This window comes from Passer montanus, unplaced genomic scaffold (assembly GCF_014805655.1).
Source record: "Passer montanus isolate IOZ18808 unplaced genomic scaffold, ASM1480565v1 scaffold12, whole genome shotgun sequence".
Lineage (NCBI taxonomy): Eukaryota > Metazoa > Chordata > Aves > Passeriformes > Passeridae > Passer > Passer montanus.
The window spans coordinates 4,284,082-4,303,906 of NW_024358722.1; the positions used below are offsets into that span (position 1 = coordinate 4,284,082).

Consider the following 19,825-nt stretch of genomic DNA (forward strand, 5'->3'; position numbering starts at 1 on the left):
TAAAATGGCAATTTTTTTTGTGTCTGTCATGCAATGTGTTATAAGCCTGGTTAATACAGTTGCTGTAGATTCTTTTGTACAAAACTGCATTTTCCTTCCTTAAAAACATTTTTGCATATATAATAATGACCTGAATCTTAAGTTGAAGGTCATCTCTAACAATAGTATGCTTGTTGTCTTGATAGTCTTTGCTTATTAGCTATTCATGAATTTTCTTGCTAAATAATAGGCAAAATATGGTAGTCAAATCTAGAGGTTCCTGTGTAACTTTGGGGAAGAATAATTTTATTGAGCCGAGGGAAATAAGGTTTATTATGGAATCTCATCTTTAAGCAAGGAATGTCTTTTTGGAGAGAAAACCGGGTCAAAACACATCATCATCAGACTTCCTCCCACCCATCAAAAACCCAACCAACCAAAACAAACAAAAAACTCTACAACAAAACCCCCACCAAGCTAAATCCCCAAAATATTGATACATTGCATAAGATTTACAAATAAGGTGGTGTTATATACCGTTTCAATGTTATAACATTTGTTACTTCCCATAGAGTACTCTCAGAAAGCAGTTTCTTTTAATTGTGGAACTGTTTTCTGAATAGACTACTGTGAGTCTGTTGTGTACTTTGGGATACTAATGAACTGGAGGCATTTGATGTTATACCAACACATTAATTTATGCTCTGTAAAAGAATAAGTTGCTCTGGGAATAAAAACCATGCAGATTGTGCATTTAATGCAGTGTAAGAAGCTAGCGCTCTCCAAATAACCTTTTCCTAGTTCACATTGCTAAGTTATGGGAACTGTAGGATTGAAGAGTAAGGAACTGTAATATTTCCTATTGGTTAAAATATCACTTTAAAGACTGATTTTCTCCCCTTAGCATGCTGTTTACTCTGACACCTCTTCCATCACATATTTGAATGAACTCATTCTTTATAATGAAATATCTGTTTTAGGTCAGAGAATACGAATTGTTTGTAACTTAGACTCTCAAAATAACCCAAAAGGAGATTTTTTGGCTTGATTTCTTATGCCATAGCAGTAGTGCAAATGAAGAAACAGTCTGGCTTAGTATGAAGTAATTTCATGTAATACTTTGACATACCTGTCTTTTTCAGAAGAAATGCTTTGTGATACGCTGATAATGTTCATACTTACCGTTGCCTTAAGTTTTAACTGATTGTAATCACAGAAGTTACCAGAAGCCATGAAAGGTCATTTCCTGCTTGGTCACAGAGCCCTTAGTTAAGCAAAAGTCAAGAACTCAAGATTTTCTTTGCTGTTTTGCTGGATATTGATGGCTAAAGAAGGCTACACACTGGAATTGCAGCTGTCTGATTTCTTGTATTACAGAATCAAGTATTTTAGGTGGTGGAAGGGGTTGGATGTCCTAAATACTTGTTCTTGAGGCAATGGGTGAAATGAACATTCTGGGAAGATAGATGGGCTCTTGCAGGTTGCTCACCATAAACTGGTAACAGTAACTGGACAACAGAGCTTGAAAGTTTTAGGGCTGTGCAGAAAGTGTGATTTTGTGTGGCAACTCCAGTTTTATGGGCTAGAATCAGAAGCTGAAAGGCAATGGCTTTCATTATTAATATTATCTTATTAATAAAAAAGGGCAAAAGATTGTCCTGTAAAAGAAGGTCTTGCCTGAAGTCTGGAAACAAATGCAACTTCTTGTCTTCCCTTAGTCTAAGCTATTAGAATTCATTGTATATATAGAATATGAAGTGATTGAATCATGTCTGTCCATTCACACAGTCGTCGTCTTGTTTACGAAGAAATACTAAGCAACAAAACAAAAATAACACTCTAAGTATTAATATCCAGTGCACAAGAGCTCTGAGATACTCTGTTCTTGCTCAACTATTTGAGATACTGCATGTGTAACCCTTGAACTCAACAAAGCAAAAGGATTTTGGTGCTTGAAGCAGCTGACAGCTGCTTATTCATAGCAGCTTTTCTACCAAGCACTAATAGTTTATTGAAAATATTTCATGCATTTTATTGATAGATCTTTCCATCTACTATTTTCTCATATTTGCAGGAAAGAGCAAATTTTCATGTGTTATTTTGATGTTGACTCCACCATATTGTTAACAACAGGATACTTTGCAGTTTAATAAAAAAACCCCTGCCACAGCCACCCCAAAAAGCCCCAAAAACCAAACCCACCAAACCTGAAGGCAGTGGAGAAAGGGAGACAATTTTGAGAGGAAAAAGAAAACATCTTTTCTAACAAATGAAGAAGGCTTGTGTTAAAAATTGCAAAGGTGCATTTCATTAACTAGGGATGAGCAGTGCGGGTTTCATGGACTTTCAGACACCCTTATGCATTTTGGCACAGATTTTGCTAGTGTAGTGAAAGTCTAAGGAAGAATTTTTAAAAATTAAATTAAGTGTTTCTCGTGCCTTTCCAATTAAATAGGAACTTGTGCAGATGGTGATTAATGTCTTGCCAACTCTTGTTCTGGTTTTTCCTTGTTGAGATTATTAGGTGAGGTCATTGTTCTGTCAACAGAATTGCATTCTGATTTTAATCAGAATAAAGCTTACCTTTCAAACCTTGCCAGGGTCTTGCCTGTATCATGTGTGTATTTTTGTTTTATTTGTTAAGCATTTAAAGCTTAACTGGATTTATTCAGGCTCAGCTCTTCTGGAAATACTGCCAACTTTTATGGTGCTTGCAGGAAGAGCAAGGTGATCTGCAAGTTATTTGTGTTAATGAGAGTCCTGGTTTACAGAAGCCAAATGCCTCACAATACATGGATGAAATACAAAGGCAAGCTTCAGTTACAGTTCTTCTGTTTGGGGTGCTTGGGATCATCAGTCTTAAGGTTTTTCTCAAGTACTGTTGTCTGTAATGAAGAAGGGGCTAAGACAGGGGCAGGAGGTGTTCTTGTGTTCCACTCAACTGAGCAAGCTAAAACTTTTTTGAAAGTTAATTGATTTGCAGTCTGAGTAAAAGTTAGTTCTGAACAGGAGGTCATGGGTTAAGAGAGGCAAAGAGCATTTCACTGCCATGATGGATTTTGCTGCTGCACCAGCTCTGAATTGTTAAAATTGCCGCAGCTGCCTGATTGTGGCTGAAGTGTGGCTGTGGCACAAGTGTCTGAAGCCTTCTTGATTGCACAAACACACAAAGAAAATCCAGAAGCCCCGTTTGGGTTTGACGTTGTTGATACCTAGTGAGGCCTGAGTAGAACATCTTCCTGAGTCCTGTAACTCATCCCTGACAAAAAGAGTCCCGTTAATTTTTCAGAGCTGTATTTTGGAGGTGATTTCATGTCTGCCACCTCCTCCCTTCTCATCCTCATCTTTTCTATCCTCCTCCCCGGCTTTGACCTTGCCCCTCTCCTATCTGGACTTCTGGCTGACTCTTCCACAGCAGAAGTTAAGGTTTAATTTTTTCTGGCAAATCAATTAATTCCTAAATCAGCATTCAGGGACTGTTTGACTGTAGTGCTTCCCAATCCCAGTGAGTCATGTTGGCAACCTATGTTTCTTACACATCATCATCTGCAAATATTTATAGACTGCTCTGTTTTCTTCTGTGTCATGACAATAATGAGCAAACAAATATTGATTTGTCTATGTATTTATGTACTGAATAAATTCTACCCTTGTATGTAATTTAGAAAAAATGTACTTAGATACCATGCCGTGGTGCACTTCATCTTCAGCTGTCTCTTTACAAGGAAGATATGAGAGAACTAGATGCTAAGCAAACCAAAATTCACTTGGTTGGCAGGTGTGCTTCCCAGAGGCAGAGTGTGCCAGACTGAAATCCAGTAGTGTAGCTGGTAGACATGCTATAATCAATCATATATCAGGACTGCAGATTTGGAAAGAAGCTTTCAGTGGGGAATTTGCACTTCAAAATACTTCCCCTCAAACCTGAATCATCTGGTTTGGAGGTAAGGTAAGCTGGAGGGTGACATTTGTCAAACACATGGGATTTGGACTATGGGGGCAGTTTGGAGACAAGTGTGACTTGACATTTGCTGATAAAAAAAAGAAAACTTTGAAGCCAAATGGTTTGTACACGTCTTCAATATATTTTAGTGATTTACCTTCCACACCTAGCTCTCTGCTCTTAGATCAGTGGGCAGCTTTTAGTGCCAGTGTTGGAAAGTTAAGGAAGGAGGAAACACCCCAACCTTCCCCCCACCTGCTCCCACACAGTCCCTCCCAAATACCCATCAAACCAATTATGCAGAAGCAATCTTTCACCAGCTTTCCATGCTAACCTGGCACTGCAGCTGTCTACAATGGCTTTGCCAAAACTATTATGGATGTGATTTTATATAATAGCAGTGAAAAGTGTAACATTCCTATAGTGCTGTATTACATACCTTGGCTCTTCCCTCTCTGGATGCTTGCTCCCTTTATGTTTCTGTACATGCTTTGTGTAAACCCTTTAAAAAATGATACTGTGTGCTGTGGTAGGCTTTGAATGCTCTTGGATGGCTGGATAAACAAGACCTTTGTGTTTATCTGAAATGTCTTTTCCCCAAGAAATAACTTTTAAGTTGTTTCAAATCTGAAGTAAAAATTCAAAGACCACTGTTTGTGTTTATCAAAATGATGATGCCTCTGGCAGCGTTTTGAGTTTAGTTTTATTACATGGGTGTTTTTGCATAAAATTTGGTGATTAGACTGAGCAAGTGTGGTGACATGAAATCTTGGTTTTGATAGATTTCCAGAAGAAACAGCCAGACGATGACTCTACTCCCAGCACAAGCAACAGCCAGTCAGATTTGTTCTCTGGGGAAACGAACAGTGACAACAGCAATACCTCTCTAACCACGCAGGCCGCTAACTCCAACCAGCAACTTTTGACAGAACTGAATGTAACTTCACCGAGCAAAGAGGAATGTAAGTGCATGAGTTCTAATGAAGGCAAAGGAGGCATCAACTTTTTGCTTTGTTCTCAGGTTTATGTTTCATTGACTTCCTCTGGAAGTTAATGGCCTGGCTTTTGGGTGAAGGGGAACGTTAGAAGCTATTCACAAAATAGACATTTATGGCTTTAACTGAAGAACAAATAGGAGTTTTTAACTAACTTCACATTTGATATATTGTATTTCTTATATATGTAAGCCATTTGATGAGTGGGAGAGAATTTAATTGTGAGAAACTCCCTCTCACATTAGTGGTAAATTCGTATGTGTATTCTACCATCAACACCAGTATCTGGTGCAATTTGACTTTTAAACATGTTGGTTTTTAATTACTGTAGTTGCACAGAACACTGACTGTAATGTGTGTTTGTCTAGATTGCTATTTGCATATAACTTGTTTCGTGTGGTAATTTATCTATTCTTTCATGACCTATATTTTGTCTTTATTGAACTGTCAAGCAAAAATTCTCCCTGAAGGTAAGTTAGAATGCTTAGCAAACACAATGAGATAAAATTGACTTTTAAATTATTCTAAACCTCTGTATAAAGTTCATCTTGCATCTCCTGTATTGAGTTGTAAAATCTGCATTCTACAACCTAAGCTCCAGTGTGTAATTTGTAGCTTTATTTTTATCCAGTAGCAGATATATTTTAGAAGGTGCTCTATGAAGAGAAACCCCCTTGAGCTGAGATTACTTTAGGTTGTGGCTAGTGAATAGATCTACACACTGCAAGAAAATGCTTGTTTTTAGTAGGAAGTTTACAAGAGCTGCTCTGGTTCTTGAGCATTTAGGCAACTGCTGCAAATAACAATGTTGACAAAGTACTAGGACTAAAACATCTTGCTTTCAGTTGTGTTAGCTATTTGCTTAGGATTGTTTTGCTGAATTGTCCAAGTCTTTATTCTCTTTACAGGTATGAAGAGTTTTTAATTGTGCAGGTTGGCTGTGCACAAAGCATAAAATGTCATTTTGGGATTGTGATGGTTTGTTAGACTAACTAAAGTAAAACTTTTAAACTGTGATGTTATCTCTCTGTATTTGAGACTATTGTGAGAAATCCAAGTGCTCAAATGTGAGTGTTCTCTGATGAGTCCTTGTCATAAGACTAAACTTGCCATGTAACTTTTGTCTCTGATTTGTGTACACAGTTGCTGCTGACCACCCTTCCATCTTTTCCTTCTGTTCAGTGCTTCTTCAGGGGAAGCCTGTAGCCTGCTGTTAAAACAAGGCCTTAAAACAAGCTTCCTGGGGAATTCAAGAAAGCACATTATGCTTCAGCAACATATTTGGGCTTCACAGTGCAGGGAACTTAGAGCACCTTGCTCGCTTATTAGCCAGTGTCACAGGGTGCTTCTGTAGTTGTTACTGGGTCAGCTTTCCTGAAAGTTTGTTCAGGTAGAAATTGTATTACAAGTTTGTGTTACAACGAAGTGTTTCTGTTGTGACTGGGAAAGATTTGGTAAGTGGGAAGGTGATTACAAGAATGGGAAAGAAATTAAATAGTGTCCTTCATTGTGAATTGCTGCGAGCTTGTGAGCATACCCTGAACATGATGGATATTAGGCAGCACAGCCTGCAGAGCATTTGAAAATATTGCCTATTAAAAAAACTCTGTTTATGACTTCCTGCTGGGATGTTTTTAAGTGAAATACAGTGGAGAGATTTATTTACAGCTCTGCCTTCTCTCACATCCCCACTACCTCTTTAATGAAACTTAATATAATTTATCAGAAATAATTATGTACAGATGGAGATTTTCTGATGGATAATGACCTCATTGTGCAAGGTTCTTTCCTGTAATGAAGAATGCCCAGACTTAAATGTCTTTTAGATTTTAGTTTGAGGTTATCTTTTTCTGTGCAATATTTATTTATTTTGCAGCATATTCTGTAAAGTATGCACTGCTCTTAGTACAACTGTGTTCTGTTATGAATAGAATTGTGGTAATCCACCAGAAATCAGTTGTATGGAAGCACTGGGCTAATCCTTATCCAAGTGTGGGAAAATTGATCTAATTGGGAAGGATCCTCATATTTCATTCCATTCACCTCTCTTTCCCCTCAAGATTTTGAGGAAAGTCCCGCATCAAGGCATTTGCCACATACTTGAGTCCACAGGGTAAACAGATGGGACAAAATTGCAGCAAGTCATTTAGGCAATTAAAGTCATTTATGTTACAACAGCTGAAGAAAACAGTAGAAATCACGTGGTAAGATTCATACTCTGCAGCAGAGAAAGTGAAAGGGTTTTTGTAGTTGTTTTTAAATAGTTTTTTCCTTTTTATCACAGAATGAAATATACAAAAGAAAATTTCCTTGAACTATATTTTGCAGAAGTTCAGTTTGACGCTGCAAGTATTTATGTGGTTTTTTGTTACTGTTTTGATCTTCTGTGAGAGTTGCATTTGCATTCTTGTGTCTTACATATGCAGCCAGATTGCAGTGACTTTCCATCTCCCACCAGCCTCAGTTCCGAAGAGTTACCTACCACAATGGCTGCTGTGCCTTCTAATATCTCTCCCTCTTATAGGTAAAAGGTAGTTCTCAATATTATATTTACAGTCAACAAAAATGTGATAAAAATATATACCCAGTAGTTGTCAGTATTATTACAGTCAACAAAAATGAGTTAAAAATTTATACCAAGAGACAATAGCACAACTTCAGTAATATTTTCCCCTCCTTCATATGTGTTTGATCTATTATGATATATTACTAATCATTGGTGTTTTTTTAATTCTGTTGAAATTGGTGAGGGGGAAATCCTGTGGAATTCTTTTCTTTCCCCCTTCACATATGCTTCTTGAGTTGCCTGTTTCCATCCGAAACTTTCAGGTCTCACCAGTTGCAGTAAATTTTCTGAAATAAACTTGCAGACAAAGAGTAATATTGATATTGGTATAGCCCCAGTTAGTCTCAAGCTGCATGGATTTTACTGATCCATTTCTTAACAGGTACTTGAATCAGTCTAACTTTTGTTCTACTGCTGCTTTATGTGCAGATAAGTTTAATCTGTTCACATTTTTCCTTCCATGTCCACCTTTCATTTAGGAGCTCCTAATGGTAGTTATTTCAGCATCAGTCACTATATCAGCCAGTTCCTCTGTCAAAGATTTCCTTTTCATATTGGGTGGGCAAGGTTTTTGATTATTTTTAGCAGACAGGAAAAAATGGATTTGACAATGGCTCTCACTTCTCTATGTCCTTACTTTCAGCCACCAACATTCTTAAAAAAAAAAAAAGGCAGCTTATTAAGCAAGGTTCTATGTATTTTTGGTAGAGAAAAGGTCACACTGCACATGGAATAATTTTGCTTAGTTTCAGGCCTTCAATGCTTTCTTTGGGGCTGTCACATCATTTTTCTGTCACTGTATGAGCAGAGCTAAAGCTAGTTCTGTGCAGGTTTGAAATTAACTGTGTTGTTATGTGACAGGAGAAATGTCAGTGTGAAGAACACTGACTGTGGCAGCTTGATCAGATTTGGTATTTCAGTAGGTTTTAGCTTCGGCTGACAGGATTTTATTTTAATTATGTGCTTAACTTTTCTTGGCCTTCTTGAATAACAAAAACCACAACTGAAAGAGGACAAAAGGAATATCTGCTGTTTCTAAAATAATTAAACAATCTTCATTCATGTGTTGAAGAATTTTTAAGAAGATAAACAAAGATCTGAGCTGTTGCTGTGAATGTCAGAAAATACACTGGAGATTTTAGCCCAGAATGATGGTTATGATCACTGGCCACACCTTACCTCTCTGGGTGCTGAATTTTAGATGCCCAAATACAAAGGTATTTCATGACTGGAGGTCTGTGAATTTTGGCTAGTTTCTATATACCCTTCAGAATTTGAGCCATTGCACTAAAACACTTTTGTCTCGAACATTTAAATTTGCAAGATAAGGTTAGGGAAATGCTTTTTAACATTGTTTATTTTATTAAGCATTTGTGTGCAGTGGAAGCAGTGAAATACCCCCAATGATGGAGTAATTTTAATTAAGTTAATGTACATTAAGTGTACTAGTCCTGAGACAAAGATGCAGTAGGCTTCTGTAAGAGATACCTGGCAGAAAGGTGAGAGATTGTTTTTCCTACTGCACCTATTGGATGTTTGTGTTCTGAATTTTATTGCTTGTTGAAGCATGACTGCGTAAAAAGCCACATAGGCTATAGCACTCAAAAAGTAATGGTATTTTTTCTCTTTGGAATAAAATAAAAATATATGTCATTTTTTCAACATTAACTTTGTGAAAAATGGATAAACAAGTGTATTCTTTCTTTGCTTCTTTCTTGCTGAACGGCCTTTTCTCTGACACTATGCAAAAGGTTTCTACCAATTTATAACAACTTCACAGTTTTTGTATTTTGCCTAGGTTTGTGAGTAAAGTTCTAGATGACAGCTTTTCTATGTATGCTCTGAAAATACTTCATATTTTGAGTTATTATGATGACATCTTTAACTTCAATTTGTGCTTTTTAAGGAGAGTGATTTTTAAAATGACAGTTGTTCTTGGATGTTATTCATTGTATACTTTTTTAAATGACCAAACTTTGAGAATTCAGCTGCTTATTGCAGTAGGAGTCAGTTTTGTACTTCCTGTCTTCATTTGTTTTGGGGTTTTTTCAGTTTAGGTTTTGGTTTTTTTTCCTGAGAGGTGGGGGCTGTGTTTTTGTTTTGTTTTGGGTTTAGTTTGTTTTTTTCCTAATTCAGTTGGTGGGGAGCTTTGTTCTTTGGCTCATCTCCGACTGAAGGTTACATGCATACCCACTTCTGTAACTAGTAAATGTATAAACAGACCAAGCTAGCTGCCTGGTTTTGTCTTGCTTGTCACAAATGGTTGTAGAAAGTAATTTGCTTTGTTGCTACCCTGATTTATTCTCAATAATACCAATTTTTATGTTTTTCTCTGATTCAAAAAAATGCTGTTCTAAAAACCACAAAATTGGTAAAATTGTGCTGGGCTACAGTGAAGCCTGCATGACTCAGTATTAGATTAAACTTATACCTAAACATAACAGAGAAACCTGGGTGATGGTGAATAATTCTGATTTTCTTTATGAACTCTTTATCAACAAGATAGTCATGTGTTCTTTGTCATTGTAGTCAATTTTGTCTCTTGTATCAAAGCAACAGTAGACACATCTCTTGTACTGAGATGCACCTGACTGGTTTTTGATGTTATAGGCATCTTTGGGTTTCTGTGCCACAGAACAAGAACTAGCTATTTTCTCAGGCTTTTGCTTTTATTGAATTAGATTATATTAAAAGTTGTTTTACATTAGGGATTTTTAAATTTTTTTATTTTTAGCCTTGTTTTCATTAGAACCTATTTATAAATAGTCTTTCGGTACTGTTTTTAACATTAAAATTAACTAACTCAGTTTTTAAATTCAATTATCATTGAATCTGATTTTTTTTTTAAATATTGATCACATGATACATATATTTCAATATCAATGCAAACACTTTTTTTCAAATGCTTTCAAATATAAAACCATATTGAGCTGTGGGCTATTTCTTTTCAGAAATGCCACCAGTATTAGGTACCAGTACAGGACATAAAGGCAGTTAGAAATTTGAATAAAAAGTGTCATCGTCATCTTTTCTTCGGTAAAGATTTTTCTTCAGTTTCCATCTATTCCAAACAGTCTCAGTTTCATATAAAGAATATATCTGTATTTTCTGACAAGCAAAGGTCTGGCACAAAGATTTGTGGAATGAGCACATCTTTCCACGTCTGTGGCATGATAATTTTGAAGCATAATGAAGACCAGGGATGGTATACCACAGTTAATTGTTCCTTCTGATTTATAGTCACTTCACATGCAGAGTAGACAGTGTATCCTAGGGTCCCATTTATTAGCGTGAAAGGACCCCATGGAACACAAAACAGAAACACAGTCACATTGGAAAAACGTGGGTTAGAGCTGCACAGCTATTGAGGTTAAATAAAATTGTTTATAAAAATGTTATTTAACAGCTGGTTTCACAAACACATTTTACCATTCAACTTACACCTACAAAGTAGGGAATATAACATCTGTTACTGAGGAAAAACAGGTAACCCAGTGAGACAATAGTAGGGGAGAAGGTGAAATCTGAATCCTGTCTCCCTTACTTCATTATAGTTGTTAAATTTACTATCTATTCAGCAACAGAGCAGTTCGGGTTTCATTTCCTTGTTCAAAAGCTTCATGAAGACAAAAATCCACAAAAGTACCTAAAGGCTGATTTGTAAAATTAGATTTTAAAAAGTAAGTATTTTTGTGTGATATAGTCCTCTTATCTGTCTAGTAATGACATCACTTAGGTGATCATGCATCTTGCCCATTCTGGAAGAAATAAGCTGTTCTTCAGTGTTGTAAAGTTCTTCTGCCTTTTTTCCTTAAAGATAGCATAGTCTGTTTGTGCAGACTGAACTTAGAGATTTGTTTCTGTTTGTTTGTGTATTGGTGTTCGCAATCAATTACTGTCTTCAGACTCAGTCATGTAGATTAATTAGATTATGTCTCTCCCAGTTCAGGAAATGTACAAATATGTTACTGGTTTGGACAGGTTTCCCAAGGTGGGTTCTTTCCTGTATTGCAAATAGCCATTAAATTGTTCCTGTCCTGGCTAGAACACCGCTGTCCAAGGAAATTCAGTTCTTATGTATTGCCTTCTGCCAGCCTGTTGCATTCAGGGGGTCAGTGTGGCTTATCTGGGGAGGAACCATCACAGTACCCAAAGCTCGAAGAGGAGTTCCTCTGTCCTTATGTTACTGTGATCAAATGTTACTGAGCTTCAGGCACTTAATATTTTCCATCTTTGTTGATTATCTGGCTTGCAGTTTTTGTGACATCTCAAATTGTTTCAATGTATTACTGTAATTTAGACTTTTCACTCGTGTTAACTTAGTTTTGCTCCATTCTGCATCTCTTTCTTGCACAGTGTGCTTCTGAGTGCTGTTCAAACCCACCTGATTTGTGTCCTCAAACTTAGTGCTTTTTCAAACAGCAAGGAGAGGGGATTAAACACCCTAGTGTTGAACTTTTTTCCTGCACAGGAGGCTCCAACTGAGTGGAATCACTTAACTTTACAGACTTCAGGAAGACTGACTCAGAGATGTCCTCAGGACAAATACTGCTTGGCAGCAGTTACCATAGTTCAGGAAGGGAGGTGGACAATGCAGAAGGGCATTCTAAAAGACAGTTTAAACATACAGAATTTAGAATGATCGACGGTAGTAAATAATAGCAATACTAATGTATCCATAGAAATATAAGCAATATACAAAATTTTACTCTTTTGGATATTTAGATAAAATAGGTTTGAATCTGTTTTTCTAATTAATATATTTTGATTACAGCTAACAGTAAGTTACGGAGAGCTGGAGATATCAGAAACCAAAAACATAGTAACTACATTAACAAGACCTATTGTATTAATATATTATAGGGTTCGAGTTACCTTGTTTTGTCCTTTGTTAATTCTATGTTTGAATTTGCAAACTTGAGGATTCTCAAAATTCTCACAATTCTTCTAATTTCTTCTGTAGCTTTTAGTATTCTTGCATTTATAATCATCTTCTCTTGGGATTACATTATCCCTGGGCAGCGACTACTTTTGTTTGAAAGAGGAGTTGCAAATGTCAGAAACCATACACTGGAAAAAAATAGGAGCAGAAGCTGTTGTGTTATCTGTTAATTTGATATAGAGTTGAAAGATATTTCTTTTCTTCCATTTTAATGTCTTGTTTGTGCTGAGGAAAAAGAGCTCTACAGCCTTGTGGGTTATGTTAGAAGCTAGACATGTGTGGCCTTCCACTGTGCACTGAAGTGTTTTATGTAGCACAGTTAAATAACCTTGCAAAATTTACTTTTTTGGCAATGAAAATGCAGATATATCCTGAATCATGCAAAGTTATAAGCCTACCTTTGTGAACAGTCAAGATAGACTGGTGTTCTATTGTTATGATTTCCCTTTTCTTTTTCACATGCGGAATTTTTATCAAAGCTGTGAGAAATATACTGTCCTGTTTCAAACATTACAAAGATGCCGGAATTAGCAGTTATGTGTACCAAAAGATTCCATGTAGTGACTTCCACGCAGAGCTGCACAGCCAAGCCCACAGTACTGAATTATGCATGACATTTTTAATGGTGGAACAAAAGGAGTAGCAGAAGGAAATGCGGCAAAGTACGTGCTGCCTTCACTGGTTATTAGGCACTAGTGTACATGCATGCAAATCCCAAGATACTCTTTATTGAAACTGTGGTGCTGTGCTATACAAATCAAAGCTGTATGAAAGCCATACCTAATGAGGGAAGAATAAATAACAGGAAAACTCTGACAAAGAGAAGTGCAGAATGCATACCAACTTATTGTACTTTAGAGAGTGAGAAATAAAGTTCTTACATTTGGCTGGATGCTGAAAGTATCAGCTACTGTAAATATTTACTTTACAATAATTGAAAGGATTAGTCTTATTTGTTAGTCCACAGTGATGATGCCTCTCACTGTCTATTCAGTGAAAACTGGGAGAATGTAACTAAAATTATTTACAGAAGAGCTGCTGCATTTTAAGAGGCAGCTGCATCTAAAGTCAGTTCATTGAAATTCTGTACCCTGTTGAATTTTTTGCTAACACACATTTTATACTGAAACCAAATACTTGGTGTCTCAAAGTAGAGACTAACTTAACAAACCTACTCTGTAGGTTTTTGAATATGCCGAAGGTTTTACTGGAAAACTTGGCAAGGATTCTGTTTCAGTATTGGTTTTCTTCCCCCAATGCACCAATCCCTACACTAAGAATCTTTTGAGCCTTTTGCAACAGTAGTACTAACATAGATCAAGATAACTTTTTCTAGGCCAGAATATAAAAAAAATTGAAAATGTTATGTTGTAAAAAATATTTGTGCTTACTTGACCATTTCTGGTTGTTGAGAAGAGATTGTTGCTTGCCAATGCTGTCAGGCTTGAAGCCAACACCACTTTGGTGATACCAGGGTGCTTGAGCCGTCCATCCAGGATGCTTTATTTTTGCCTAGGAAAGGATCCACCCTGGGACTCCCAGTCCTCCTCACTGCAAAAGCAAGCTTGTATCTTATATGCATACTTGAGGTCCCCACCACTCCCCTTACCTGTGCAGTTCAGCCATTTCTCACCAGCTCCCTCCTTACCAGCCTGGAGAATCCAGCTGTGCCTTGCAACACTGTGATATCTGCCAGCTACTTACTCTGTCTCCTGTCACAAGCAGCAATTTCTTTTGTCAGGTTCAGTAGTTTCCCATGTCCTGATGCTTGGCTTCACCTCTGGCCAGGCCCTGATGAGTGCCCTCAGTGTTGGCCTGCAGGCCAAGAACTGCCTTCTTGGCCATTGTAACCACCCGTTAAAAGCTTGCCTGGTGTGAAATGGTGTGTGCTGCTGGAGGAACTTGTTGAGAGAACAATAAAAACTCATCAAGTTTATTGGTCCTTCTCTGGAAAATTGAAAGTGCAAAGCTCTGTTCCCAAGTGGACTTCATTGAAATCAAACGCACCAGAATAAGTTCCTCACATTTTGCTCCCTCAACTGCAGAATTTTTTTATTTTTTTAAGAGTTACAATGCTATGAGTGTTTCAGGGTAAACAAAATTGTCTGAGACCTGAAACTTAGTGAAAAAGAGGAAAGCTTCAATGGGGAGCATCCCAGAAAGAAGCAAAAAGAAACAGTTTACTAACAAGCCAGGCTTGAAAATACTTGAAAAGGTAAAAACATTGCCACAGTCACAGTGCTGCTTTCCAGTTATGCAAAGACTGGGGAAAAAAAACAAAAGGGAAAAAGTATTTTTAGTATTTTTCAGTGCATGAAGACTTATTGTTAAAGGTTATCCTGTTATACTAAACTCTGTTGTATTGCCAGCAAGTATTACTATATCACCAGCAGTTTAGTGCAAACTTGATTATTGATATTTTGATAGCCAAACTCTAGTAGGTCTAACTCAATTTCAGGCTCTCTAGTATCTTCCCATTTATAATATTCAATTTTCAAAGCTATGATATGTTGTTACCATTGGCAGTGCTACTGTCAATTTGTCTTGGCTTCTCTGCGTGGAGTTTATTTTTATTTATTTATTTTTCCTGCAAGTCACTGTGTACACTCAATTGGTTGCTACTTTAACAAGATCTCTGGAGAACTCCTCAACGATGATGCATGTTAAGAAAAAAGGCAGAAAGCAATTTTCTACCAAGGAGATACCAGATGAGTGGGCAAGAGTCCAGAGCTGAAAAACCTTAAACATGGAAAGCGCTTGTTAGCATATGCTTGTGCCACACTTAGAACACATAATGAGAACAAGATCAGAGGCAAAATTGTTATCTCACTGGAGTCAGTAGCAAGATTTGATATCAGAGAAGTGATCACTTTGTCCCTTGTGTTACTTGTGGGTCACTTAAATACATTTCTAGCATTGCAATTACAGTGTATATTTTCCTAAAAATGCCTCTTGAAATATTTATAAAGTATATTTTAAAAGTGTAACTTTGTCCCAACTTTTCATCTGTTTTTTTACCACAAGACATTCACATTCAACTGGGAAAGAAGTACTGAAGAGTAGAACTACTTCTATATGTGCTCTCCAAAGACAAGTGCTCCTCCATGTTTTTTATGTTCTTAAGTATAATCTTGATGTGGTTGTAAATGTTAAATATAGGTGGTGTTTTGAGACATATAATCTTCTCTGTTTCCAGGTGGGCCATGCACAGGTACAGCTCATGCCTCGTTAACCACACCAACCAAAAGATCTTGCGACTCAGGTATGTGTTTTGCGGGATCAAAAATTTAGGCTTTGCATTATATTTAGCAGTTATAGTTTAATAGTAAAGGGTACTAACCATACCTGGCAAATGCCAAATGAAAGTAAATATTGTTGCTTTGCTGACAGAAATGTACATATAAAAGAATTAGTATGGCAGATAGTTCATCTGAGAATCTTGTTAAGCATAATTCTATAAATACACTTTTTTTTCAGTTAATCTTTGTAAAAACAAGACATACAGGAGTAATCAGTTTAAGTCTAATAATTGTGACAGTGTTCTGGAAGTCCTGCCTTTGAAATGCAATCTGTTCTGAGTACATTGACTTTCCCTGATTGAAGATGCAGTATAGACAGCTGATCTTTGCTTTGAGACTAAATTTTACCTGTTTTGGGTACTTTTGATTTCTTTATTTCTATATGCAGGATGTAGATGGATAATGTCTCACAGAGCTGGTATTAGGAGTGACATGTTAAGTTATTGCCAGGCTGAAGTCACTGCTTCTGAATCAGGTCTGTCCTGAGGAACCACACGTGCACTCATTCAGTCAGGCAGCCAAGTTACCTGCACTGGCTCAGATCTTCTGCAGGCTTTGGTTTTGTGTGGATTAAGGAGAATTTACGTGATCCTTTCCACCAGGACCACTGCTGGAAGCTATAATCTCCTGGGGAGTGGTGGGTGTGTAGGTAGTGGTTATGTTCTTGCAGTCTGTGTTTCCAAAATAATTTTTGCCTATATTTGCATTTATGTGCAGAAAGGAAGGGTATTCCAGTTTGCTCTTTAAGGAGTTCAAGGGAAATTTCCTCTGAAGTCACTCTTTCAAAAAGTCTTTCCAGTTACTGTTTGAGCTGAACTGTAGTTATTCCATGGGTGAGTGTTAGCTTGCAGCAGGTTTGTGGTGATACAAGTTGGCTTGTTCTACAGTGAAGAAAGGTTACAGAGAATCTGCATTAGCCTGCTCTTGATGCAGGTGCAGACTTCTCAAGTACCACATGATAATCTTTGACAGTGAGTGTTTTTTGCCAAAAACTGAGTTTGGAACTGGAAGATGGTTCTTTAAAACAGGAAGATGGTTCTTTTCTGTGTAGCCATGGACATGTATCTAAAAAAGATGGAATGTTTGCCACTATATCCCTTGAAAACTAATCTGCTTTGCTCACAGTATTTCTAAATTGTATTTTCTTTATATGTACGCTGTTGTAATGTTTAGCTGGTTTTCATGGCAAAGTAATTGAAAAGCTTGCTGTGGTGCTACAGATACAGTAAACTGAGAGTACTGCTGGAAATTTTTTGTGTGTGTGCCTAGCAAAAAGAAATGTAAGTTCATTATTTGGAGTGTGAAATAGCACCAGTAAAAGCTCCTTGGAGTAAAGCAGATGAAACCACAAGACATATTGAAAAATGCCTTGCCTAATTTTGTTCAGTAGTTCTTTTCAGTTTGTGCTCTTGTTTGGTCTGTACATGCTCGTATGTTTTTCATTTAGTGTGTTTTGCAAGAAAAGGAGGAGATGGCCTTAATTTGATACCACAACTTTAATTTTCAATCAGCTAAATCTACTGATTTTGAATTACCTCAATTTCCCCTGAGGTTCTTACATTATTTGTTCAGTAATCTACATATTATCTTTATAGTCCCTTACATGTATAAACCTGGTACCAGGAGTTAGTTTTCTTCTCCAGATCTTGAATTTTTAGCAAACTTTCATCTTTAAAATAAATTGCCATGTTGTCATGGCAATTGGCAAGAAAACATTGGCTACAAAATATTATCTGGAAGCGCTGTGACATCTTCAGGCAGGAGCAGCATACTATGTAGGTGAATATTTGTCAGGGTTTAACCACAAGGCCAAAACACAGCCCCATTATCTACTGTGAAGAAAATTAACTCTATCCCAGCCAAAACCAGCACATTCTTTCACACTAGAATCACTTCAGCTTCCCAGGAAGCTACTTAAATGATGCAAGCAGTATTTGTTAACACTACACATTGTTTATAAGCCTATTTTCTCTAAGTATCCTGTGTTTCTTCTGCTTGGAAGAACTCTGAGGGAAAAAAAGTTGTGTTGGATTTTATCTGAGTAATTCTGTTCACCCTTCAAGCATAGTTTTTTCGCCGAAATTCCCTAGATCAGCCTTTGAGACAGAAAATTAGAAATTTGCCCTACTTATTTTATATGTAAGTTTCCATCAGAATATTAAGGAAGGAGACAAACCTTTCACATTTTATCAGCATGAGTGTAACAATTGAAGAAAGATCAAAACAATAAATCTGCCAAGGAAAAGGAAAAGTTCTCACAGAGAAAAAGAGATTTTACCTAATGTACTTGTCAATCTGCATGCTGTAAGAGCTGTTCTGATAAAAAATTGTATTATGACACCAAATAGTGGGGGTTTTTCTCCTGTTTGCCAGAATCATCACTGTGGTAAAAGTATTTCTATTCCAATGTACCCACAGGACACGGATTATAATGAAAAAAATGAATAAAGCCTTGCAATCATTACTTTGGATGATGCCTCAAAGGCTTCTGAGTGCTGGCAGTCTGAAGATTTTGTAGGAAGAAAGATGGGACTGTGTGGCCCAGTGTACAGCTTCTTATGCATTTTGGTTTGTTTCTTAATGTTTGGGTAATGTGGTGATTGATGGCAGGTACTGGGAGGCTTCCTCTCATACAGGGCATCCACATCCCATTTGTACCAGCTGCCCATGTTGGGAAAGTGAAGTAGCAAGTAGCATATTATTCTTGTTTTTCTGTTGTACAACTTTAATGATGATTTACTACAGAACTCTAAACAGCCAGATTTTATAACATTTTTATGCAGCTTAAAGAAACCTGAAAAAATTTGATGGAACTGTGTGAGTGTGCTCACTCAATTTTTAATTGTGCAGTAGAGAAGGTGGTAGAACCAGGCAGATAAAATGTGGTAATGATACAATCAATTCGTACATTATATCCGTAAAGTTGGTGAGGTTTTAAGTACTTTATGTCTCAGTAGCAGTTCATCAGAGATGTGCATCTGTAATATTTTGTATAGTTATATGTGTAGATAGCTCACATTTTATGAGAATATCTGTTGTAGATTGGTGTGATGGTTTTTATATTGTAAAAGATGAGAATCTGTCTTTTTTCTCTGTGTTTTCTATTTTAAAATTTGAGTCTAGAAGATGGAAATAATTATTTCACTGCTTGAGTAAAGTGGTTAAACAGGACTACGGTCCTTTTTGAAGTTTCATATTTATTGGTGTTCTTGTACTAGATATGTGCTTACTTGTAACAGTGCCAGGAATCCAAATCCAATGAGGTTGAACCTCCACAATTGAGAGGACAGCCTTTGAGGAGTTATAGGAAGGTCAGGTTGTGGAAATAGAAGTACACAGATTTTGAACCTGAGCTAAAACCATGAAATCATTACATTGATATGATCATTTTTTAAATCAGTCATTATGTGTTGAGTAAGGATAAAACGACCTCATACACCACTAATTAAATTTTCTTTTTTAATTGCTCTAAAGTGTTAAGCTCCTGAGCAAAAAATACACAAAAGATTACTGAAGAGAGCTTTATAGCACTAAACCAACTTTGAGGTCTGTTTTTCGTTGGTGTTTCAAGGGACTATTAAGGTGTTCTTTAGTGTTTGACTTCTGGAGGGCATTGTGTTGAAGTCCAGCCTTTTTGGAGCTCTCTCACCAACAGGAAAGTGATGATAGAACAGCCTTTGAGCAGCATAGTAAATCACCCAGCCCTAGCAATAATAGTGCCCATTAGGGACGCTCTTCCCCCTCCCTCTGCTCAGTTTCCAGCTGCACTAATAGAGCAGCACATCAAGCAAGGCTGTAAATAAAAGTTACAGCCTAATAGGTGGGTGCTGAAGTGGAACGGACGGGAGCTGAGGCATGGAGGCCTTATTGCTGCTCATCAGCAATTACAAACAGGATGAAGTGCCTGGGACTGGCACTGATGTGGCAGGAGCTGATAGAGGCTGGGAGATGACGCTGTACCGTGATCAGATGATGTATGGTGATGGCTTTTTACTGCCTCAGCTTATTGCCTACTTCTGTGACATGCTGGATTATCTGTTCCGTGCTCCCGTATCTATCTGGATGGACAGATTGGTTTCCTCTCCTCCTGGTTATCTAAGA

At 37.2% G+C, this 19,825-nt stretch overlaps 1 protein-coding gene across 1 annotated transcript in view; it reads left to right on the top strand.

Annotated features, from left to right (window-relative positions):
* ZFAND3 (zinc finger AN1-type containing 3) overlaps window positions 1–19,825 on the top strand; it is a 101,524-nt gene that overhangs the window by 49,396 nt on the left and 32,303 nt on the right. The window contains exons 3-4 of the mRNA XM_039697774.1: window positions 4,705–4,884; window positions 15,622–15,687. Coding sequence (XP_039553708.1) covers window positions 4,705–4,884; window positions 15,622–15,687 — 246 coding nt within the window. The remainder of the gene's footprint in view (window positions 1–4,704; window positions 4,885–15,621; window positions 15,688–19,825) is intronic.